The 26,501-nt window shown below is 40.3% G+C and overlaps 1 protein-coding gene across 1 annotated transcript in view; it reads left to right on the top strand.

The window, feature by feature from the left end:
* SLC35F1 (solute carrier family 35 member F1) overlaps positions 1-26,501 on the top strand; it is a 239,512-nt gene that overhangs the window by 173,290 nt on the left and 39,721 nt on the right. The window contains exon 3 of the mRNA XM_030490249.1: positions 13,306-13,433. Coding sequence (XP_030346109.1) covers positions 13,306-13,433 — 128 coding nt within the window. The remainder of the gene's footprint in view (positions 1-13,305; positions 13,434-26,501) is intronic.

Below are 26,501 nucleotides of genomic sequence, written 5' to 3'. Positions count from 1 at the left end.
ATATTGCCAGGCTGAAACGACTGAAGATATGTGTGTATGTTATTGCTTATGCATGGGAGATGGTAAAAAGCATAATGATAAACTGATCCATTCCATAAGACCATGAAAGGCTGTCTGTGGTTTTCCATGAAAATTTGGAGAGCAAGAGAGAGAAATGGAGAGCAGGAAAACAAAATAAAGAGAAGGGATTTTTGAACTCCTACTAGTGCACTTGAGGCTGCAGCTAGCTACAACACTTGCTTGGGGATTGCTAGAGATCTCATGATCAGCCTATAAATCTCGGGGGCTCACAAATTTCCATAAGGTGTTTCTACTTCGTACATAAGCCTAATGTCACCACCAGCAAAGCAGATAAAGCACCCCTTATTATGCAGGTATTGCATGTATGGTTTTAACAGGTGAATGCATATGTCCAAGCACAATAGTTATGTCTAAGTGCTACCTTCATTTTCTTCCTTTGCCATCTGTCTGGCGTGCTGAATTTTATGCCATCAAATATTAATTGCCTCTTGGGAGTTTCTCACTAGAAGAGCTCAGCTTGGTTCTTGCAACTAGAAACTCACAACTGTGTGAACATCCGAAAGGATCTAATTCACTTGGGCTGCCCTGCATAAATTTCTCCTGAAACCTGTGCTCACGTTGCACAGCTTGTCTTACTGTTGTAGGGCTGAGCCTTCACAGCAGAAATACATTTTACAGTTTATAGATCTGCTCTAGAGGATGTGAGCTGAAGATACCCAGTGCTGCTTCCACAGCAGAGAAAGCCCACACTCTCTGCTGTTGTGCACTTCATGGAGCCACTACCACACTGGACAAAGCAGGTATAACTCATCCTTACCCAGGTTGCACTCACTGGGCACAAAGCTGCAGAAAATCAAGGTCATAATTTTAAAAAATTCTGAATATGTATTTAAGTATCACAGAATGGGAGAAGGTATGGGGTGTTCAGTGGTGTCTTCATTCTTGTTTGGTGGGGTTACAGAACCCTTGGCTTTCTCACCTATAGTTCAGGGATCAGTGGCAGCTACTACCTCCTTTTCCCATCAAGTTCATGTGTAGGTTCATCATCTGTGAATTGGCTTCCATTAAAAAAACTTAAAAAAAAAATCCATCTAAAAAAAAAATCCGTCTAGTAGGTTTTCTTGATGCTAGATGCCACCCAGTGTTTTGTGAGAATTATTATATTAACTACGTTTCCTGAAAGTTTATTATTTCACTTCTCTCACAGTCTGGGGCTGTTTTACTGTTACTGACAATTTCATACTTATCCATCATGGCCTTTATGATGAAGTTTGCGTCTTCACATTGAAACTGAGGTAACATCTCTTCCCTGAGAAGGTTGTACAGCCGGCTCAGGCTTTCTGACTGCCTCATCTTGTGCGATACACCTTCATTCTGCCTGTGCTGATGAGTTTTCTGAGAGGTGGGATTGCTAAAGTGACCCCTACTCTGGGGATGGTTTCCTTCCCCTGAAGTATTGTGCTGATGCATTGCTCAGCATTAGGTGCATCAGTACAATACTCATATATAGAATATCAAAATGCTCTCTCTCTCTGTGTGCTTTGCAGCCCTCAGTGCTCTGTCACTTCTCAGCAGCTTGTGCTAGGAAGGTGCATTGACTCACTTTTCTCATGCACTGAACAGTTGTTGCATGACTGAACTGCCCTCGGGCTTCAGCTGTGGAATAGGAGAAAGGGAGAAAAACGATGACTTTCAACTGGATTGATTAAATTATCAAAGAATATCAGTAGTGTCTGAGTCAGATACATATACTTGAAAGCATAGGATGATGTGCTTCTGGACAAAATAATAGATGGCAGAATAGTAAAGATTTTGTTGGTATAACTAATCAGCTGGATGTGTAAGGGTGCATCTTGTAATTGTGATACATGGTTGTAATTCGCACATTAATGGCTGGATACCTCATCAGTTGATGGGATTTCTGCTTGGATGTTAATTGCACATGATGCACGTTTCTCTTATTCTAACCCTGCAGCTCCACATTATAGAACTTCATGTTGCAGACATCAGGCAGAATATCTTCCTAACACATTAGTATTTCCTATACTAAAAAAGGACTCAGGCATATTTCTAAGTAGGTGTAAGATCTTCTCAATGTTGCAGAAAGGCTACAGTGTCAATTACTGTTAAAGCACAGGGACCATGGTAAGATAAATGGCAGTGAGGTATTCAGCCATTTATTTATTATTATTTATTTTCAGTATTTATTTTTCTTATAAATCAGATTTCATGTAAAGAAAATACTTGTCTAGGATAAGGTCGCTCATTCTGACTATCACTCCTATTTTATTGCTGGAGATTTTTTTAGCTTTGTGGCAATCAGCTTGGACCAGGAGAGGAGCAGTCACTCCTCACAGCTGGTCTGTCAAGTTTGCATACCTCTCAGCAGTGTTTTCAGATACATGTTGTCTTGAACTGTTGGTGGGGAGGAGTGTGCCCTGCTGAGTGCTGTATGACTCAGTACCACATGTTACAGGAGAGTTTACAGAAAGTGACAGTTTCAGAGATCACAAGCACCAAGTGCTGATTATTTCAGAAGGGATCTTAATACATCATTGCAATCTACTTGCATTTATCCTGAAGCCAAAATGGGGGTATTGGCCACTTCTTTGGCCAGTGCCTCCCCCACTGTCTCCCCCTACTGATCTCTTCATGCCCTCCCAGGACTCACAGCTCTTCTGGAACTGGACCCCAGTGGGCACCAAACTCCCCCTGCACACATAAGTGCTGGCTCCAGATTCTGCCTCTAGCACCAGCTCATCCTAAAACCACACTTGGCTTTTCCAAGAGATGCACAGTTCAGTTTCACACGGGTTGACTTAATGGAGTTTCTCTTATTATGCTAGTACAGTGAGTAGCAAGTGTCATATTAGTCTTTCACTGAATAAGTAGCAGCACAGTGGCATTAGCTTTCCTGCTACATGATATCTGAGGATCCAAACTACACCACTTTATTGTATATATTTGACAAGATCCTGGATTTCTCTATCATACTTTTATTGGCTATCACCTTCTACCATGGAAAGATAATACATGTTAGATTAATTACTTTTTCAATTCCTTAAGCATGTGCACAATCTCCAGTCATCAGTAGCACTAGATGCATAATTCAGGTTATAATAGCACCTACTGAATATCCCCCAGTTTGTACATCCCACTGCAGGTAATTTTTGCCAGACTTTTAGAGACCTCCAGCGTGGTAGTGTAGCATCTAACTGCTTATCAGTCGCACTCTCAATCTCTTCATTATTTCATTTGCACAGCTATAATAATTAGATTCTATATTTTTCAGACGTCATAAACTAGCTGAAGACTACACTAAGCAGGGACACAAAATTTCCTTTCTCTGTAGATCTTGGTTATCATTTTGTATACCAGTCTTTATTTTGCCCAAAAATGAGACCAGGTGAGGTTCAGTCCCTGCTACAAAGCTGATTTGACCAATTTACTTAAGCTAAGCTGGTACAAACTGAGCATTTAATTAACTTTTAATGTTCTATCTAGAGCAAAACAATGTCTGAACTGCACTGCATCAGCTTGCATAGCTTTCTACCTTTCTGGATACAACTGTGCTTATGGGCTACTCCTGACAACTGTGTTTGTGAAAGCTGCAAAAATACAGAAAAATGTGCTACTGGCTATACATGTACTAGAGGTGCTTCATAAACCTATTACTTGTCTTGTTACAGAGTTTGAATCATGGAGAAAATGCATTTTTCTTGTCAGAAGTGCTACAGACCTGACTTTATTGTAAGGTTTTTCCAGCCCAGTTCTGCCAGCTCAGGAGGAAAGAAGAGCATGCCCGCTGGCTACCCTGGATGGAGAGCTGTTCTCCGTCATTCCTATTGTCTCCCAGATTGCTTGCTCCTTTATGTAGATACATGGATGTATAATGCTGTTCTGTTTATCTGATAATAATATTTCTACATTTCCAAAGATCACATTGAGACGCCATTGTTTTAGGTACACAACAGGTATGCAAAAAAATAGCACCTGCTCCAAAAACTTGTCATCTAAAAAGATATCTGGCCTGATTTCTAATCTAAACGATCATTCTGGGTAACTCATTCAGGATTATGTGATAATGATTAACCAGCTTCTTCAGCAGAATTGCCTATAAATGTCTAGTTGACACAGTACCTTTATGATGCCTTATTCCTATTAATTAGCACAGTTCTGTGGTGTTTTTGCTTTTATTAACATGCATCAGTAGTATTTGCAAAGGATATAAATGGGGAAGGGATTAAGTACTTTTGATTATTATAGATGCAACACTGAGATTTCTGGTGTGCATGAGACTGATAGTATCATGAAATAGGGGAACTATTGAATGCACCAGCTCTGAGTGTTACTTGAAGCCACTTTCACATACCTCTATGTGCTCATGCCTGCATTTTCTCTGTTCTTTACTGGGTTCATTCATGCCTTTTGGAATTACTGCCGTGCATAAAACAAGGCGCTCATGCTGTGGCCAACAATGAAGGAGCCACAATGGGTTGGTGTGTCTCACATGCTTCTCTTGAGCCTCTGCAGCTGGTCACCTTGGAGACAAGAAGTGTCCTGGGCAGGCCCCACAATTGCTTTAACCAAATGGCAGCTCCTACATTTTCTGCTTCATGTGTTATTAGTGGCATTTCTTGAATAATCTGTGGTTGTTCCAATCTGAGGCTTTTATTATAACCCATAATGGCAGCACGTTCCCAAAGCTTCTATATTCCTCCAGGGATAATATGTAATTTGGAAGTTTATCAAGCCTTATTCCAGTTCACCAACTGGTGTGAGGAAAGTCCCAGAAGAGGAATCACTCTGCTAGTTTTTCCCATGGCTGCTACCACAAATAGATACTCCAAGAGGACTTAGTGCATATTTGCAGCCTCTTAACGCAGAAGAATAGGAACTCCCTCTAGACATCATGAAGCATCTGTAAAGCTATATTGATTTTGAGCCAGCCAGCCCTAAGCTATTCTGAACTCTTCAGCTCTCCTCTTGGCCCTGGGCAATGATGTGAAATAATGCTGGGTGTTAGGATTTTATATATTACTGGTTAACACTATTGACTCCAGGAGAAGTTTAAATTCCGCCAGCAGTGCTTCTTTAGCATCAGCTTTTCATCTTATTCTACTTTAAAAAGCCCTTTTAAATGTTAGTTTAGTTGTTGCTAAGCTAACAGGAATCATCACAGTATTGGACTGTATGTGTGCCCTTAGGGTTCATACCACAAAATACAACACTCCCATTTTCAGTTATTCACCAGTAGCCTCTTTCCTCTTAATAGTACTGTCCTCTTAGTAGTCATCAGCAGACAGATTTCTTTCTTATTAGGTATCTTTAGGCTTCATAGCTTGTAAAAAGCAGATTCTCCTTCATATTTAGCACGTTGTGTAGAGTTCTTGCTCATATGTCAGCACCCACTACAGGGCAGTAGTTGGGTGAGTCCCAGAACTGTCATCACCTGATCTCTTAGGGTTTTATGTCTCATCTCGAATGAGCTGGTGCCTAAGAAGATGCAGAGTCCAGGCTCTGGTATCTAATTGGGTTTACCTCCGAGCCTATACTTAGTGGCAACGATGTTAGGTTTTCTCTCTTCTGCTCAGTTACCTATTCACAATAAACCTTAGGAACAAATATCTTTACACTCTGTCAGATTAGTTTTAAATTGGATCAGTGTGTTCAAACATTACTGATGGAGAGCAGAGAAAGATGATACATGCTCCTTGATTTCCTTATTCATTTCATGCTATTTTCTAAAGGCAAGGCTACAAATTCAGCTTCAGTTGGATCTGCTTGATCTTTGGGTGGTTAATAGTAATGACAATTTGCATCGTGGTTTTTTAGTATGGTTGGTTTTTTTTTTTTACTATCTCAGGCAAATCTCATGCTTTGGGAAATAAACTTTATAGGGATCAGAAGTAGTAAGTAAATAATTCATTATTCATATATTCATATCTGTATGCTGGGGGAAGTAGTGAAGCAGGTGGAAGAAGAGTGAGTAGGTGTCTGGACCAACTCTAGTTGTAATGAGTTGATGAAAGGGGAAAAAAAAGCTCTTGCACCCTAACTTATTTCTCGGCCTTAAACAATGAATATTTTTTCTTTAAGATTATTTGATTTTAAGTAAATCTTGTGAATATGATAAACACGCTCAAGATTATCCAGCAGGATAAATTATTCATGCAAATTACAGATTTATAAATGATATACAGATATATACAGATTTATTTAATTTCACTTAATACCCTGATAAATTTGAAAATGAGATTTTTTTTTTTCTTCTCAGAATCTTTCTTTGCAGTGCTGTAAGTAGCTTCATAGCAGATAAAATAGGATAAACAATGAAAAAAGGGTCTAACTGCAGAGCTCACAGAGTAAACCAATAGGATTGTTTTAGAACAGCAGAGAATACTGTTTCGTTTGGAAGGGACTAACCTACAACGATGATCTACTCCAACTGCCTGTTTTGAAGTAGTTCTGTGTGAGAGTGAGCCAGATTGAATTCCAAAAGCTGACAGACTACAGTGTTAGCTCAGAGGCAACTTGAATCTGACAATACATCAATTAGAAATCATTTTTGAAAATTTCATGCATGAAGACAAAAGGACATAGTCGAATCTCAGATTTAAGGGAAGACTCTAGCTTCTCGGTGTGCTCATGTCCTTCTGCATTACAGACTTGCAAGTGCTTCTCCCAGGACACGATCTGCCATTTCAGGAAAGGTGCTTGCCTAAGTTTAGGCTGGAAGATAAAACAACTTAAATGAAAACTGTGCTGGAAACATCAGTGTTTTTTATCTTGACATTTTAAAGGGCTACTTTAAAGGAGTTTAGATGTCTGGTTTTTGAACCAGTGCTATGTTCAGAACTTTCTTTAGGTTTTACACAGTTCTTGCCATGGTCTGTTTCTTGCAGTAATCCATGGCAGTAATGTACAGCATTGTGTCTGCCACCAAAGGAAAAACTGTGTGTAATCTATTGCACAGGCAGGTAGAGAGAAACCGAGGCATCGGCAAAATCACCAACTACTTTATTGTTTCAGTTTTAGTTGTAATTTACTCTTAAAAGTAAATTGTATGAAATAAGAAGACATCTGAAGATTATCAAATCTAACCACAGAGCTTAGGCTAGATCAAAATCAAGGCACCAGAAATTAATCCTTTCATGTTTTATGAAAAAGCACGTTCAAGTTCCTAGATCTGACTTTAGCTGTTATGATTTACATCCAGAATTGAACCAGACTGATCTGCAAAATCTCTAAAAGGAATTAACAAACCTAAATACTTCAGATAAGCTTGTGATTTAGTAACTGGAAAGCATGTCCTGTTAATGGTCTAAGCATATTATAGAAAGGAGGAGGCTCAAAATGGCAAAAGTAGCAGACAGAGGGGTTATAAGTCTTACCTTCAGTTTGTGTTAATCCTATGATAATCTGGAGATCAGAGGTTATATAAAGTACCTTTTTGCAAAGTGCCAGCCAAATAAATGTTAGTATGGTAACTACTAAACTGAAAGAGGGTAGATTTAGATTGGATATTAGGAAGAAATTTTTTACTCTGAGGGTTGTGAGGCACTAGCATAGGTTGCCCAGAGAAGCTGTGGCTGTCCCAACTCTGGAAGTGTTCAGGGCCAAGTTGGATGGGGCTTGAGCAACCTGATCTAGTGGAAGGTGTCCTTGTCTGTGGCAGGGGGGTTGGATCTGGGTCATCTTTAAGGTCCTTTCCAAACCAATCTGTTCTATGGTTCTATGATAGGTAGATGTTCAAACACTACGGAGTTGGAACAGACAACGAAAATAGATAGAACCTCTTCAAAACTGAAAAACCCTTTTGATTGGGACTGGTAAATAAGATTTACTTCCCGAGAAGTTGAAAACACATTGCCATGACATAGCTCACCACCGGTGAGGTGTGTATGCCAGCTCATGTCCTGTGAGTTGTGCTTGCGTGGGTCCACTGTTACTTGGTTCTTATCTCCTACAGGACAAACATTAATTTGGTCACAGATCACTCAGGACACAGTCTGAAAACTGATCTGAAAACCCAGAATCTTTGTTTCCAGTCAGTTCTTTGCCCTGGCTCACTGTGCAGCCCCAAAGCACCAGTGCTGGCAGAGGACAAGCAGCAGGAACACGTGGCCAGCAGCTGGAGGGCACTTGCAGCAATGACTCTGCACTGTTAGCAGCATGTCTGTGGGTTACACTGTTTTTCCACCACGGGAGAGGAAGCAGAAAGGAGGTCTGGTTAAGATCAGGCAGGTTAAAATCAGATGTTCTGAGGAGGCAAAAGGAGCTGAGGTTATCTACTCTCGCAAAAGATTCACTGAAAACATGGTATAGGACAAAAGCAGTGCAGCCTATAAGCAGTCATCCATAAGGTGAACACAGTATATTCAGGTGTTTTGTGAAGCCAGACTGGAGGAGCATTCCTGTAAGAGAATATTTTCTCTATTGCATAAATAATTAAGCAGTGGTGGTGTTTTGCCTTTAGGCAACAGCATTACCATAAAGTATTTATCAGTAATAGAAGCAGATATGAGGAAATAAGAAGGGTCAGAAGATTTGACGCCAGAAGATTTCTAGTCACACAGAAGAGGGACAGGTCTCTTGAGCTTGGTGGAGAGCTGAAAGCCTTCTGTAACGGGTTTTAAGTCCCCTGAACCAGCAATAGGAGATAAGCAAAGTTTTCTGGTTCGGGCATGGAAGCCTTTTGGGATTGTAACACTGAGAAGATTTTTGTTACCCCTACATGGTATTACCCCATTTGACTGCCTCCTTCCCCTGCTCCTGCGCTGGGCTGGAGGACTACAAAGTCTGTAGAGAAGCAACATCAGTACTGGTGTAGTTCTGTATCTGCAAAGCTCACTATAATGGGTGAAAATGGAAAAGAAACAATTATCCTATAATTGTGTTTTGTAACTGAGTTTCTTTTTCAAAGAAAGTGATAATAAGTAAATTCTGGTATAATCTTAATCTTCTCTGAGACTATTGCTTCTTTACCATGTAGCACTTGACTCTGGCACTTCTGTTGGTAGGGGAAGGACCAGTGTGCCCAGCAGCCCTCCCTCTCCACGCTGCCTTCTCCTTGTAAAACTCGTCCACACATTTAGATCTCTTCTGCCAAGCTCTGTAAAGCAGGAGAGCACAGCTCCTTTGATGATCTGGATCTAAAGAGCAAGTTGTAGTCTGAATTAAAAAAGAGAGACTGCAGAGGATGAAAGAGAAGCAATATGCTTATTTTCGGGTCTAGCAGTGCTGTTATTCTACCTGTGTCCCAAGCCCATACATAAACAATTGGGAATTTGCTGTCTTAATGGCTGTTGTTGGGTTTTTTTATTGTACCTCTGCAGCTGTGCGGGTGAATGTGAAAAGGGGTTTGCACATGTATATATGTATTTCTGGCAGACACTGCACAGCTAAAGCCTCTTTTAATTTTCTCTCTAATTTATTTTTAATTTTGTAACCCCCCAGGGGTAAATCCTTATTATATGATGTAAAATCATCTTTTCTACAAAGCAGCTTATTTGTTGATTTCTAATTTGAGTCAGCTGAGGCAAAGCTGTAGCTTTCTTCCAAACACTGAGAGCTCCTCTGTATATGTAACTGTCAAATGTGTCTCGCTGCAAAATCAGTAAAAAATGTAAAAATCTAAACCTATCCGTCTAGAAAGGGCAAAGAGAGGGATTTATATTTCTCTGTGTTAACAGTATGCTAGCTTTCTGAATCTTACAACATTCTTAGTAAGCAATTTGCTTTTAAGTCTACATTACATTTGGGTTAGACTGAATATGAAGGCTTGTATTTTCAAAAGCGTGAGAAGTTAGGGGTTTGTTTTTTGGAAGGGGTTATCCATCAAAAGACGGCAGCGTCTCAAGATAGTATGACTCTGTGCACTCATATAAATGCATGTTCACCGACATCAGTATGTGCTTTGGCTCACTGGAAATGTTTCTTTTTTAAGCTAACCTGAACACTTTATGGTTTAATATTTGTTTATATGGCTGGCTGGAAGTCTTACTCAGAGTCCTATTGAGATAATAACAAAAACGCATGATCTGACATAATCCTTCCCTTTACATTCAGTGGGAGAGGTATTTATTTTCAAAATACTGGTTGTCTCATCCTAAACAATTCATGTGAAATACATTAGGAGAAAAAAGCTTTAAAAATACCTTAGCAGCTATTTCAGGTGTAGGCATCTACATTCAGTCCTTTTGGCCTACAATGCTTACAACTCAGAACACCTGAGTTATTACTTTGCTTTGAATTGTTATCAAGCGAAATTAAAAAAAAACCCCGCAAACAACAGATTGTCTCTTTTTGTTGTGTTCTTAATGAAGTGTGATATTTTTTCCCCCACTTTGTTTTTTATGCAAAGGTGATGTTTCTATTCAGGATGTAGACTTCTGAATGAAGCTCTTGATTCCCTCTGCTTTTTATTTTAGTTTTCCCAAGTTAAGTCAAGGCATCTTGGCATGACCAGCAGGTCAAAGGAGGTGTTCCTGCTCCTCTACTCTGCTCTCATGAGACCCCACTTGGAGTACTGTGTGCAGTTCTGGTGTCCTCAGCATAAGAAGGACATGGAGCTGTTGGAGGAAGTCCAGAGGAGGGACACAAGGATGATCAGGAGGCTGGTGCACCTCCTGTATGAAGACAGGCTGAGAAAGTTGCAGCTGTTCAGCCTGGAGAAGAGAAGGCTGCGTGGAGACCTCATAGCAGCCTTCCAGTATCTGAAGGGGGCCTACAAGAATGCCTGCATGAACTTATTTTGGCATTGCTTTTTGCTCTGCCCAGCCTTCTCAGCTGAAACTGATCTTTTGCAGTTTGGAATATCTCAGAGCTGTTAATCAAAGATAAAATAGTGCTTGCCAACTATTTTTCTTACTTCTGTCATTATCAAAGAATGGATGGAGAAAGCAAAAGAGAGAACCCTGTATGTCAGTTAAAATTGTCGAAGATTTCCTTTCCATTTCTGGAAACTCTAGCTTTACATGTTAGCCAGAAGTCATGGACGTACATTTGTTTTTAAAGCTAACTTATTTGGCCACATCTGAGCAGTACAGTGATCTGTGGTTGGAAATTGAAGCTGGAGAAAGCACTAACAAACCAAAGGCACCAAAGAGTCCTTAATGTATGTCAGTAGTCCTTGCTCAGGCAGCCTAATGCCTGTACATTTCTTGAGCCTGCTGTTACTTTCTGCTTTGTAGGTACCACCAAGGTCCTACTGTAACAAAATCAGGTGGGCTTTTCAGTATTCAGATAGAACCTGCAGTTTTATGTCTTAAATTTTTTAACTTTACAATTAAAACAGAAAAATCCCTCTGAAATGTTTGTTAATCATGTCATTCTGTTGCACTGATGTTTTCCAGTTGGTGTTTTAAAGGTATTATCTGGGTGGCATAAAAATTAGAGATACAGTTTCAGTGCCTCAAAAGGATCTATCTGTGTGGTTTACACTGATTTTAGTAGGAATTAGGACATCTGATCTGAAATGCTTTTTTGAAAATACCTCCCTAAATGTATCCAAAAAAAAAGATCTAAAATATTTCTGCATGCTCAAACCATCATAAAAAGTATGTAAATATAGCCATAATTAATATCCAAAGGATGGAATTTTCTTTTTCATGAGTTCTACTGTGAGTTGGTGGTAACAGTAAAGTTTGGTGTAGTTGAATGTACTGACTCCTTACGTAGGGTCTTAAATCATTTACCTACTCACCACCTTGTTTCTGCTATTTCTCTGCTGCTTATTGAAAGGAAAAGAGAGAGGAGGGAAGGAAAGGAAAGCTTTTTAGCATTTACAGTTTTGCACTCAGTGTCATTCTCACTTTAACAAATAATTAGGTTGTTGCCTAATAATATCCCACTGGAAGTGTGTATGTGCGAGCATCTGTTAATGAACAAACATCAAATGATTCAGATGTTCTGTTTAGGTAAATCCTAATTCAAGTTACTCAGTGGGGCCAAGATTTCTGAATCAACTTCTGAAGTAATTATCTACTTTTCTGTGATTGCATCTTACAAGTTCTGAGATACTTCTGTGCTATAGGGAGCCTGCCATTTCTAGTAGTATGGCAACTCATATATCACCAGGTCTGTTTGAACCAGAGGGCGAACACTTTTGTGATGAAGGAAAATCATGAGAGAGAATTGGAAAGCCTGAGCAAGTTTTGGTGGCAATTGACAATAATGTTCCTTTTCTTCTGTATTTTCCACCACTCATTTTGATAATCACAGACACTTAGAAAGCCTGCAGCAACATGAACAAATCTGAGAATAGCAGGGGTTTTTTAAAACTTAAAGGCAGTTCAAATTCCATTTCTGATACTTTGGCAGTACAGGTCATCCCTACTTGCATTCCTGTTTAGGCTGCGGACCTCCAGTTGTACAGCTGCAGTTGGTGTGTCCAACCCCTTTCACAGTGGGGTCTCATCATGTCTGGAGCTTACTGTAATGCAAATACGTAACAGTTTGCCTACCCTCACTAATGAGCTGGTTTCTTTTGAACAGAGAATGATAATAATTCCTAGCCTAGCATGAGGAATGCTTTGACCTTTTGAAAGTTACGGGTTTGATCTGCAGGCTGTATTGTACTGTCAGTCTTCATGTGGTGGAAATTAAGTACTGGGTGATTGACAGGGCCCCCATAGAAGGCAACAAACCTGCCTACCTCAGAAATCGATCCTGGTAGCAGAACAATCTGTCACGCAAAATCTGTCTCAGTGCAACCTTTCTCTAAACAAGTCTGATATCTTGAACTTCTAGGATCAAAACCATCCTTGGAACATGGTTATTATCCTAGAGGATAACAACCATCCTTGGAATGGGATCTGTAATCTGCCCAAAGGTACTGCTCTAATATTCCATTGTATTTGCAAATACTGTAGTCTGCCACTCTGAAAAAACCGTCCTGCGTCATGTGTGATACAATGTTTGTCAGTATGTATGGAAAGTATAAATGTATGTAATAAATTGCTCTATTCTTTAGCATTTCAAATGTGTAGATATATAAAACTAAGAACACATTTACAGTAATCCCAAGATGCACTTGTTTTTCCCAGTGTTGTTTACATCTTAAGTGAAGAGTCAGTCTGACCCTCACATATTACTTCACCAAGCTGGTTATTTTAATATCTGCATGTTAGTCTTCACGTCCTTGAGTACCTCTTTATATATGGTGCTTTTGAACTGCATATTGTAAATGCAAGAGATCTGCTAGATAATTTCTCTTGACAGGCAGGTATTTTGTGCATGTAAACATAACTCTTACATAATTCTTCTTGTTTATTACCACAGGAGAAGAAAACTTGCTGGCAATTTTGAAAAGGAGATGGTGGAAGTACATGATCCTGGGAATAATAGATATAGAAGCCAATTACTTGGTAGTCAAAGCTTATCAATACACCACTCTTACTAGTGTACAGGTAAGAACTCAAAGGATTTTCCCTTTTGAGGTAAGATAATAAGACCAGTGGTGCAGCGTCCATTGGCTTTGGTGCATTAATAGCTAGTTACTGTCTATGTCTTCTGTGTACCTTTTAATGCTGTCTTATAAAACACATTTTTTAATATTGGACCATTTTTATTACTCAGTGTTTTCCAAACTGTACAAAAATATACTGGCTTTAATTTTATTTTCCTCTGCTAAACTATTCATGATCACATTTTTGGCATTATCTACTTAATCTGGTCCTTTAAGGAAATATTTTCATATGGGCTAAAATGTTTTTCTCACTTTATGTTGTACTTGAGAAAAATATAACGACTTCTTTTAGGATTTCAGAATTAGATCTGAGTGCAAATGTTGTGTGTTGGGTTGACCGTGGCTGGATGCCAGGTGCTCACCAAAGCTGCTCTGTAACTCCCCTCCTCTCCTGGACAGGAGAGAGAGAATATCACGAAAGGCCTGAGATAAGGACAGGGAGAGATCACTCACCAATTACCATCAAGGGCAAAACAGACTCAGCTTAGGGAAATCAGTTTAATTTATTACCAATCAAATGAGAGTAGAGTAATGAGAAACAAACCCAAATCTTAAAAACACCTTTCCCCCACCCCTCTCTTCTTCCTGGGCTCAACTTCACTCCCAAATTCTCTGCCTCCTCCCTACCAGCAGCACAGGGGTACAGGGAATGGAGGTTGTGGTCAGTTCATCACGTCTCTGATGCTCCTTCCTCCTCATGGGGAGGACTCCTCACACTCTTCCCCTGCTCCAGCATGGCATACCTCCCACAGGAGACAGTCCTCCATGAACTTCTTCAATGTGAGTCCTTCCCATGGGCTGCAGTTCTTCATGAACTGCTCCAGCGTGGGTCCCTTCCATGGGTGCAGTCCTTCAGGATCAGACTGCTCCAGCATGGGTCCCTTCCACGGGTTGCAGTCCTTCAGGAACAGACTGCTCCAGCGTGGGTCCCTTCCATGGGGTGCAGTCCTTCAGGAACAGGCTGCTCCAGCGTGGGTCCCCCATGGGGTCACAAGTCCTGCAGCAAACCTGCTCCAGTGTGGGCTCCTCTCTCCATGGGCCACAGCTCCTGCCAGGAGCCTGCTCCAGCGAGGGCTTCCCACGAGGCCACAGCCTCCTTCAGGTATCCCCCTGCTCCAGCGTGGGGTCCTCCAGGGGCTGCAGGTGGAGATCTGCTGCACCATGGACCTCCATGGGCTGCAGGGGACAGCCTGCCTCACCATGGGCTGCACCACAGGCTGCAGGGGAACCTCTGGTCTGGCATCTTGACCTCTTCCTGCCCTCCTTCTGCACTGACCTTGTGTCTGCAGGGCTGTTTTTCTCTCATATTCTTACTCCTCTGACTGCAATTCCTGTTGCATGGTAACTTTTGCCTCATCTTAACTGTGTTATCCCAGAGGTGCTACCACCATTGCTGATGGGCTTGGCCTTGACCAGCAGTGGGTCCATCTTAGAGCCACCTGGCATTGGCTTTGTTGGACATGGGGGAGGCTTCTAGCAGCTTCTCACAGAAGCCACCCTGTAGCCCCCCCCACTACCAAACCCTTGCCATGCAAACTCAACTCAGGCTTTTAGAAATCCGTAATTATATCTGAGAGCAAAAGTTGTCATTAAGTAAAATGAATGTAGTTATGATGAAGTCTTACTTTACTGCAAGCTGTTAGATGTTTTATGTTATATAACAGCTTAACTTCAGCTGTCAAAAAGTGTACTCTCCCTTAAAAAATTATACATGCAGTGAACCAAAGCTAGAGTAGCGATTTCTGCAAAGATCCAACCTGTATATTTGAAATACAAACACAAAAGAATCAGGCTTCTTCCAATTTAAGCAGAGAAGTGAATAATAGAAACATTTTCAGGAGACTGAAAAGTGTCTATCTTTGGAAAACATTACATACTTCATTGCTACTTGTTCTAAAGCAAACCTACTCCCTTTTTACTTTGTCTCTACATAACTAGGCAACACTGCATAGTGTTCAGTGTATTTTACTCCTTATTTGCCTGAAGTTTGTATTAGAGCCAGTAAAACAGAGAAGCATCAGTCAATGTTCTGCAGAATCAAAGCTAATTAGGAATATATCTCTTCCATAGTTGAAAAGTGATACTGGAAAATACTGAGCTTCCTTAGCTGAATAAGAAGCAAAAATAGAAGAAAAGTATGAATTGAAGGAATCTGAGTGTGAGGCTTATGCTAAATATTCACAAATGCCTCTACCATCAGAATGTTGTTTTGAGAATTCTGAAATGTGCCCAGACAATGTAATATTGCTTTTTAACACTTTTCCAAATCAGATTGCTCAGTATAAAGTAAAGCATAAATCCACGTAAACCTCACACTGTCTGATTTTATAGCTACTAAAAGCCTCAAAGAGAAAAGCAAAAGCTGATTTGCTGCTTTTGCATGTTCACTCATAGCAAGTAGAAATAGCGGACTGAGCAAGACAATCCAGGTCATTAAATCCCATTTCCTACAGCCACCAGCAAGCACGTCAGAGGTTCGTTTGGCCAGACCCATGAAACATCGATTCCAGAAGATGCTCTTCTGCAATGAACACAGCCTTCAGTGTGAGCGATCGAAAACTACAGTGTGAGGAGGAAGCAGGCAGGAGAGTTCAAGGGCATTACCTGTGTTTCGGCAGGGAATTTATTAGCTGAAATGAACCACAGTCTCTTTTTATATTGAGAGAGAGAAGAGGTGGAACAGGAGAACTGTCATAGGGCACTGACAGCATCATGTCCATTTTAGACCTCTTCCACATAAAGGTTACAATAGAGTTTAGGTCTCTTTCCTATGTAGCTTGAAAGAAGGAAGAGGTGGAAGCTCAAATGCTGTGTCAAGCTTGCTTTCAGGAGTGGAATGAATGCAGTGTCTCCTTTTCTCATAGTTGTCCTGGATTGCTTGGATACACATGGAGTGACTGGGAATACCTGTTGTGTTTTAAATTCAATTCATGCCTTAATTTGCATGAGGTTCTAAATGTAGACAGGCCCAAAGATATGGTGAGAATGGGATGAGCATGAGGTAATCCATGAAGATGTTGAATCAAATGACACATTTTATGAAATGTAGCCAAACAACACCCTATTTAATGATGAAACCAAAAAAGCTCGGGGGATTATTCAGCCTGAAGCAGCATTGGTCAAAGTGTGTTATGGTATGAAATGAAGACTGAAGAAATGGAAAGTAAAAGATGGAAGAAAGCAAGACTTTCCTAGAATCTGATTTCTGAAGAATCTAACAGGACCAGTCTCTCAAGCATTTTCTGAAAGGCCTGGTCCTGCAAGAGCACTAGCTGTGAGGCCATAAATTCTCACTGGCACATAGCAAGGAGAGTTCAAATCCTTTCAGAACTGAGACCTGAGAATCCATTGCTACCTACCACAAATCAGTATAGCTTTGACTGAAGGCTGTGGGAGTTATCCCAATGTATACATTGACTGAGAATCAAGCCCCTCAAGTCAATTCAGCAGGATATTATTTTCAACAGGCTTTAGACCAAGGCATTTTTGATGGGGAGAATGTAAGATGTTTTGGAATTTTCAGTTCAGTAAATGAGAAATCTTGTAGTATTTTTATAGTGGTAACGCATGGACCATTTCAGTAGGAAATCAGTTTTACAGCATATATTTTTTTTCCACATGATATCTCTGCTCCATCATGCAAAACAAATATGCAAGTGTACTGGGCTTGTGGTGCTTTTAGGCAAAAAACATGAAGTTGCTCCCAGTAAAAAGCTGAAGTTTAACTATGGAAATATACCTTTATTGCAATTGATTTGCAGCTCTGCTTTCACAAAAAAACTCCAGGGGTTCAGCAGCTTTAAAATCTTAGGACTGTCAAAGTTTCTAATTTAAACTCCATCTTTTTTTTTTTTTTCTTATTTTAATGGACATTTATCTCATCACGATTCCAGGAAAAGATGAAAAGTGGTGCCCTACTTTTCCCCACTTTCACATCCAATCTTTCTTATACTTTCCTTTAAAATTCCCTTTTGATTTGGGTCTGGGAAAACAGAATTTTCTAATAAACTTTCCTATATGTCTTTCACCGGCTGCTTTCAGAACCACAGTGAATGAGGACACACAGGCATAAATCAGAGGTTAATGTGGAACCTTTTCTCTGGGACGTGCTTCTGATTATTTCAAATCCTTGTGGATTCTATAATTACTGTCTGAGAATGAGACGCTCAGATCCATCGTAAGATAAAAACAAAGTACTGTGAAGCCTAAAACTTGTAATTTTCCCTTAAAAAAAGCAAACAAACCAAAAGACCTCCCATATAAACTAGGTGACATAAAAATTAGATTGAAAACCAATGCACTGTTTATGTTTCAGACATCAAGGTGTAGGCCAATTGCTAAGGATAAAATCCATGCAAAGGTACCTGCAGTGCAGTCCAGGGGCAACTAGATTTAATAGAACAATCCAAGAAACCCACATCTAATTGTCTACATACCTAGAATGTTGTAGACGTCTAACTTTCCTGGGTCTACGTATATTAACCTGCTGCTCAGAGCACAATCCAAAGACATGAAAACACGTGTTCCAACCTCTCAGGTCGCTCCTTCTTTGGAAGCTTTAAGTTGTGGTTCTTTGCATGCCCAGAGGGCTTCTGTATTGATGAATACAGATGCCTAAATACCTGTCTCCATTTTAAAATTCAAAAGCCAGGTATTCCTACATCAAAGTACCCTGAGGAACTCAATTTGTTAGATATGATCTTAGGATGCCTCAAGTGCTTACAAAAAGCCTGCGGTGCTCTCCAAATTGCGAGGGTGGAGCCACCTTTTACATGAAGTCATAGCTGTTAAAACAATACCTACAGAAAGGGCTTGAGTTAACTCCGCCTTAGCTGTGGGGATTGAAACTCAGACTTCCCACAGCCATGAAAATGCTCCGGCTAGTAAGTGAAGACTGTTCTCTAGAGGGTGCATTTAAAATTTGAGTATATGCCAGGTAAAAGGCCCACAGTTTGTAGATGGATCAATTTGATATCCAAAACCATGCATTTCAAGAAGTACCAGAAGTGCAAGAGATCAGTCACACTTCATGCTCTGACACGTGTCCTGATTCCCAGGTGGCCAAAACCTCGCAAAATTATCTTTAGTTTCTCTTTGGCGCATTAATGTAACTTATACTAGATTTTGCAGCCTTCTTGTGCTTCAGCTGTAGCAGGTGCAGAAAGTACATTAAATGCTCCTATGTACACTAGCACCTGATCCCATGGATTATACGCTTAACTTTCAGGACTGCCTGTGGTAATGCTTTCCATACTTATTCAAATGGTTTTTAAAACAACCCTGATGTAGGCCTGCGGAAGGTTTTTAGTAAGTATTCAATAAGGGTATTTTAACTAGTTAGGGGCACCTTCTACACAGCAGATAAAATCAGTTCCCCCAATTCCCCAGGGAATTTAAAGATTGCAAAATTTTTGCTGTTATTTAGATCTAGACATTTGATTTGTTTAAAACTATGTTTTGACTTCCCTGTACTGCATTTACAGTGTACCAAACACCTACATTCTACCAAGTCCATAATGTCTTCCATTAAACCTATTATGATACCAACATTTGTAACCTTTGCTGCTAGGTAAGTGCTTTCTCATCATACCAAGCTGCATTATGAGGCAGGCTGTCCTCTCCCCTCTCCTTTATTGTCCCATTAATTAGCTCTCCTTGCTGCAATCCACTGTTCTACCACCTCCATATTACACTGTTGTGTTGCACTCTCCAGAGGAAATGCTATCCTTCTTTTTCTGTGTTATGATATCACATAGAAATTGGACTATTTCTGCAGCGCCTTGCATAGTAGTACTGTAGAATATGCATATGGTGTCACTAGTAAGGCACTGTCCGAGAGAGAGAGCTGTGTTCCCAAATAGTGATTTATCTGGTAATTGATTCCTTGGGCAATCAAGCCTTTGATTGGCATGATGAAAACAAAGGTAGTAAAAGCTGGAATTTATAGACACCAGGAGACAGACAGTAAAGACTACAATGCCAATGTTCTCAACTGCTCTTAGATCACTCTGAGGCTCGGCAGTACATCATACTTCCAATTACCTCTGGCAGTTTTCATACCTCAACAACTGCCACTGGAAAAGGAAAGGAGTCAGCAGTAAGTGCTTATTATAGGAGTGCTGGATGGCAATACACTTTGCTTTGTGCTCAGTCCCTATGGACTAATATATGTCGAGGCAGAAGTTCTGAGATAATTTTGAAGCAAATCTGGGAGGTGAGGTGCAGGGTATGTGCAATACTGAAGTTGTTGATCCACCTTTTCCGGTGCCCACTAAAGTGCAATATCTCAAAAACAGATATAAATTTAACTCCTTCCCTTCCTCTCCCCAGTCCTATGCATGTAAGATTGACCATAGTTTCCTGTTTTGCTTCAGGGTGGTGAGAGAATAGTGCAATGTTAAGGTTTGCAGATAGATCAGCATTGTGCAGAAGTGTTGCATACCATACATTTATACTGTAAGAGTCTGTGGGGTGTATCTTGCATCTGATTAATTATCACACTTCGAGTTGTTGTTCTGTCTTTTAACTGTGTTACACATCTGTGGTTCGCAAACCAGCCCCTCAGCATGCTCAATCTCTGTACATATTTTTGGAGTCAACAGAGCTCTCAGTATCCAGAGCTTCTGCCTCTGATGGTAAAATTCACCATGAGCCGAACTTTTTACTAACAAAAATATGCAAAATCTCATTAAAGTCAGCAGAGCTGTGCCCATTACAACAGCAGAGATTTTGGTGTTCTCTGCTTATTTTGTGTATTCTTACTGAGGAAATGCAGAAACAGAGGTTTTTCTGCGGGAGACATGCATGATTTTTCCTTGCCAGGATCTAATCCCCTGCATAGCTTACAGAAGCTGATGACATGGAGAAGTTTCTAATAAGTAACCTTGAGAAAATGGTCTTCAAAGCCCTTATCCAGTCATTTTACTTATAGAGAAGCAAACCAGAAAACAGTTCTGTAGAAACATGTGACTGCTCGCAGAGCTGTCTGCTATCTTAGAATGATGTTTCTGACAATAGTATGTAAAATTGGAGGAAGAAGGCAACTAAAGGAAGGGCCATTTCAGTGGTCAGTTTGTTGGTATATTCCTCCTGGTATTTGAGCAGACCTTGCATAAGCAGAGCTGCAGTGCATGTAATGAGAAGAGAGGTTGAAGAGTTGTGTCCTAAGGAGGGTTTTTTTCAAGAGTCATGATGTGATTACTCATGTTGGTATTAAAGTGTGTCCATGTGTCCATGTGAGGAGAGTTGAGAGCAGAGGAGCTGTGGATTGGATGTGACCACCACCTTTCATTTAACGTAACTTCAGGAAGTCACTGGATTCCTTGTATGTACACAGAAAGCTGAAGCTGTGACAATCCTCATCTCAGGTGTTGGTGCGTGCAAATCAGTGGTAGGGGAAGGTCTTTCAATAGTAAAAATTTTGAACAGGTTTCTGTGTTTGCAGAGAAAATCCTGAGAACAGATGAAGGGAACTGATGGGAACAGTTATAGAAGCATTGTTGTTGTGGCCCTAAGGAAAAAAATCTAGAGATATTGTGGGCAAAATACTGATTTAAAGAGGCTTCAGACTGGGAGCAGCCCTCTGGCTTTTGTTTCCTCCATGTCATGGAAATTAGACATTTTAATTTTTATTTTTTTTTTCCTAAACAAATTACAACACTAACTGATTCTTTCATCAATCTCTCTGCCCAGAGCACCGTGTATTTTGGCTGAATGAAGTAAGTAACAGTTTTTAAATCAATTCAATGATTGTGTAAAAACCATGCAAAAAAGTGAGTAAGTTGTGATGAGATAGTGAATAGAAACATGACAGGTAAAAACAATGCTCCTTTTTTATTTGACTTGCTTGAAATAACTCTGTTAGAAATGCTGCCAGCATCCTGGTAGAACTATCTAGAAGGTAGAAACCTTCCCTGCAGAAGATTTCAGTCACAGGGTAGCATAATTGCCATACAGTTCCCTTGGCAGCCAGCAGCCAGCTCTGTGAGGGTTCACATCATCGCTGCTTTTGTACAGTTGAATCAAGTGTGTGTGGTATTGTGAAGGTAGTGTGAAAATTGGAACAGAAAGCCCTCAAATGGGCAGCAAACTCTTTCTTCCTTTGAAAAACAAAGCAAATGTCAGAAGGTGTGTCTCTTACTGGATATAGCACTTGCTGTTGTATTAAACTTACCAGGTTGCATGCTGAAATTCAATAGCCGTCACATGTACTTGACCATACAACATTGGGCGGATGCGACAGATTCTACTGATCCCTCTGCTCTGGAGAGCAGGCTGAGTAAAGGGTGCAGCTGATTCTCCACATGATTTGCTGGAGGGCAGCACTAATGAGAAACCCCTAATGTGAAAAAAGGGGCTTATAACTGGGGAAAAAAAAAATCCCATGAATCCTTAAAAAGGGAAATTCAGCTCAGCTGTTCCCATAGGGAGTTTGCTGCCCAGCTTTCTTCTTCTTTTTGGTATCACTGCAGAGCAGCAGTTCAACCTCTGTATTACAGACCTTCCTTGTAAAGCTTGCCAGCTCTCCTTCCCAATGACTAGCAGAACATTCTTGCTATAGATGTGCAAACACATGCTGAATTTGTGAGATCAGAGACTGGATATTTAGCGGTAGCAAGAGAGTATTTGTCTATGATTCACAAACATAATAAAGTCAATGTAATTTAACAAACAAGTCATTGGAGGAAATACATTTCAACATTGTGTATCATCAACAGACTTAAATGCAGTGTGATATCTTTTAGAGTCAAATAATAATCTTCAATCCCTACAACAACACAGCATTTTTATAATAGAAAGGAGTTTCTGTGGGATGGTATGTGAATAGATCATATATTTTTGTATCCTGCCTTAGAAAGGAGCACAATTTAGAGCTGTAACTGCAGAAAACCACAGACAACCACAGTTACTCATTAATTTAACATAATGACAGGGTTGTCAAGGTCAGAAGGAAAATATCAAAGATGATTCTTAGGGAAATACTGGTAAACAACTTACCTTTATGTACTATCAATGAAATTCAAGCTAAGCATAATTTACCTTTGTTATTGTAAAAGCTTTATAGTGAGAAAATGACAATTAGGTATAATTTTTTTTTATTAATAGCTGAAATAACTAATAACAAACAAAAGAAATTAAAAAAGGAAAAAAAAAAAAAAAAGCCTGACTGCAAATCACGATCTCACATCTTTTGTCTGTAGAATACATATGCATTTTTTTTTCTACTAGGCGATTTATTTGAGGAAAAAAGAAAGGCAGGAGGAATTTAGTCCTAAAGAAATTAAATGTAAAGCAATAACTGAAAAATGGTTAAGCAAGATACACTAGGTTATCTTATTGCTTATATTGTAGTAACCTAATTTATTTCCATATATCCCATTGTGTAATTATAGGTCTAAACTAGCACAATTCAAGAACTATATAATGTCAGTGAATATTACCTACATTTAATGTTTATATCTATTGATGTTACAGTATTTCAAGTAGCAATTTGTGGATTAGACCTTGGACTACCAGCCCCAAAAGGGCATTTTCCAGCTGCTGTCAGTGTTGCTTGTTTGTTACAGGTTCTGTTCATGCTTCACTTCATGTTAGCACTTAAAAGACACATCTTCACGTACTTGAAAGCACAGGTATGTTTAAATATTTATGGAATGAGAGGAATTTTAAAAATCTCCCACTGAAAGACTGTTAGTGAGAATTTGCATCTGGAAGGACACATGCTGCAGATACAATTTCTAAAACTGGCTGTTGAAATCACACTAGCACACTAATATATCTCCTATTCACAATAAAATCTTTTTCTGGGTTTTGTCTGGAGTAAGTAAAGCATCCCTTGACAGAACTCCTGTCCCACAATGAACATACAATGTCATGTCCTGTGTGTAAAGATGAGCAAGGGGTTCCAGATGTTAGGGGTTAAAAGTATCCATTGAGTCACTCTGGGTTTCTTGAGAGGCAGTAGTTAGTGACTGAAAGGTGACATCTTCATACTTTTGAATCTATTCTTAAACACTGTTTTCGTGAGTGACCAGAGCTCCTGATTTTGCAAATTCAGATAGTCCAGTGATGGTTAAGGTTCACTTACCTTTCCACAGAAAAGAACTGGAAAGATGATTGCAGATGCTTACTGTCTGACTTATGAGTGGTTTCTTAAAAACACCTCTGTGCTGAACTGTGTATAAGGCTTTCTGCTCTGTTTTGGGCACAGTCATCTGAGGTGGTCTGCGTGTATGTGTGGGAAAGAGGGTGCTCAAATCTTAGATACTCGCCTGAGGAAGGCGATGGCAGACTGTGCAGTACCTCTGGCTGGTCCTCTTTTACTCATGTTCAACTCTAAATCAAGTATAAGGGTGCCTCTTCTCCAGTGCAAAGTTAATTGAGTTGGTATAATCTACTGGTTACTGGTGACTCCAGGAGGACAGAGTGGAAGGGAAGCCATGTGCACTGAGCCAAGTAAAGGTGGCTCTTACTGGTGACAGATTTTGATTGCCTTCTCCAAGGTGATACAGATGCCTGCCCATGTACTTCTCCACCTTGTTTTGATGCCAACTACCAGTGAAGTTAGACTCACAGAATGGCCCAGCTTGGAGGTGACCTCCAAAGATCATCTGGTCCAACCTTTATTGGGACAGATGAGATTATTTAGCACCCTGCCAAATCACATCTTGGTGATGCAGAAACTCTGGTGATGGGGACTCTACCACATCCCTGGGGAGTTTGTTCCAGTGATTGATTGTTCCCAGTGTAAAAAAATAATTTCTTACATCAAGATGAAACCTTCCTCTGTGCAACTTGTACCTATTTCCCCTTGTCTTCTCTATGTGGCTCCTAGTGATGAAAGAGACTTCATCTTCTTTGTAGCCACACTTTAAGGAGTGGAAAACAGTGATAAGGTCAGAAAACTGTGAGTTAGGTTCACCTGTTCAATGCTGCACTGCAAGGGAATGTGATGGAGGCATTCACACTTTTTAGGATAGCTATGAGCAGTATAAGGAGTAACTGCCTCCCAGCTGTTTGGTACCACCTTACCTCCATCTTCAGCACAGAGGATGGGTGCACTGTCTGCCAGCGCAGCAGATGAAGAACACGTCTGGCATAATGACATGAGCTGTGGATTGAGAAGGGGGGGTGTTGAGTTTTGTCCACATCCCATAGGTTACACTGAAGCTCCCTCGATGTGCCACCTATTGCTGGTGCATGCTAGGGCTGCACTAGTGAAGTGCTGTAATCTGCAGCAAATGAGAAATGATCAGAGGATGTTATCCATGCAGCAGTGACCATCCGTTCCGGCTGGATTAGCCCTGTCCCTCCTTGCAGTGCCGGAAGAAGGCCATGTGCCACCTCACCTGCACCACATGCCAGGATTTAATGAGTATGCCCAGTAGTCCTGCCACCACCTCTCCCTGCCCCAGGAGACAGCTGCTTCCAGCAGTGTGACTTCTGAGTTGTTCTTGTGCCTGTGGTGTCTTGTGTATTCATGGTTTTGCAAAGACTAGTTACTGAGTGTTAGGTGTGTTATATGCCGTACACATTATAGGCTTTTCAGGGGCAGAACAGATGCCCTGAGCAGATGAAGGATCTCGTGACAGTTCTTTCAGACCTTCTCCCTTTTCACTTTTGGTCTGTGAAGGATGGCATTTTGAGGACTGCTGGAGGAAAATTTCACTGTAAAGAGGCCTGTCCATGCCTTTTGTACTATTAGCTCTCATTTGAAAAGCAGAACCTGCTTTTAGCATGGATCTTTCCTATTTGTAATTTCCTTCATCTGTTCTGCTGCTTTTTGGGGCTTCTTGAGCCTCCCAAGAGCAGCGTGGTCCTGCTACGGAACTGGTTCTCTTCTGAAGGCTTTTGCCACTCACGGTCTGGAGTATCTTTGAAATGGGTGGATTTCCACTGCACACTCTTGTTTTTCAAACAAAGCTTCAGGCAATTTTTCCGTTGCCCAAAAATTGCCTTTTATATTTTTGCAGATCCCTCAAGTTTAATATTTGTTACATAGGTATCTCACATGTAAAGAATAATTTTCTAAGCACTGGAATGCTTGAAATCATCCAAAAATCTTATTCTCTTCAGATAATGTGTGGACAGACAAAGAAGTTAAAAGGGATGTGATCATTACTGGATCACACTTAGTGTGCTTAGTGGTGAATCGCATTGAGAGAGCAAGTCGCAGATAATAGGCCCAAAGGGAAGAAAAAACAAATTGCATCATCTAAAATCAAGGTACCAACATCTGGAATAGTTTTCCAGAACTATGAACACAGTCTCCTCCTTTAGTTGTTCCAGACATTTTCATTAGGAAGAAGATGCAATCCTATAGCTCTGGTTCCTGCTGTACAGTCAACATTGAACAGTGGTGTACCCTGCACAATTTGTTAAATCCTATTGTTAGTCCACAAAATCATGACTCTTAATTATCTGTATCCTTTTTAGGAAGTGAGATTAAAGTCAAATTTCTTTGGATGTTTCTTACCCAGGATTTTTGTTTCCTGGTAACATACTGGTAGTTTCTAAAATATCTTTTAATTTTAAAGTCTCAAGGTCCTCTCCCAAACGTTTGGTGCTTTTCTTTTTTATCACGGGTTCTCTGGGTTTATTGCTAAGTGCCTCTTTATAAAACCCAAAACCACAAACCACAATTAAAGACTGTTTTATAACACTTCTTTGAGAACTCTCTTAACCCAGAGCCTATTGGCAAGAAGATTTTGCTTCTTGCACTGCAGGCAAGGTGTTGTTTTGTTTTGTTTTTCCTTCAGAGGCATATGGGGCTGTATTTTCAAGGAGTTAACAGTCCCCACAGGGGGCAGATTTTTCATAAGTGTTCTACATGCAGAACCCTCTTGATTTGTTCAGCCAGATTTAATAAATCTGGTCAACTTGCACATTATGAACATTCCTGCTATTTGGATGTGAAATTACTGAATTAAAGCATATGTCTAGACTGCAGGAAAACTGCCCTCAGTCTTTGTCTGTTAATCACCAGAGGTGAGGACCAGATGGGGTGGTG

This window comes from Strigops habroptila, chromosome 6 (assembly GCF_004027225.2).
Source record: "Strigops habroptila isolate Jane chromosome 6, bStrHab1.2.pri, whole genome shotgun sequence".
Taxonomy (NCBI): domain Eukaryota; kingdom Metazoa; phylum Chordata; class Aves; order Psittaciformes; family Psittacidae; genus Strigops; species Strigops habroptila.
The sequence above is the reverse complement of the archived record's forward strand: the minus strand, read 5'-3'. Positions and strand labels throughout refer to the sequence as shown.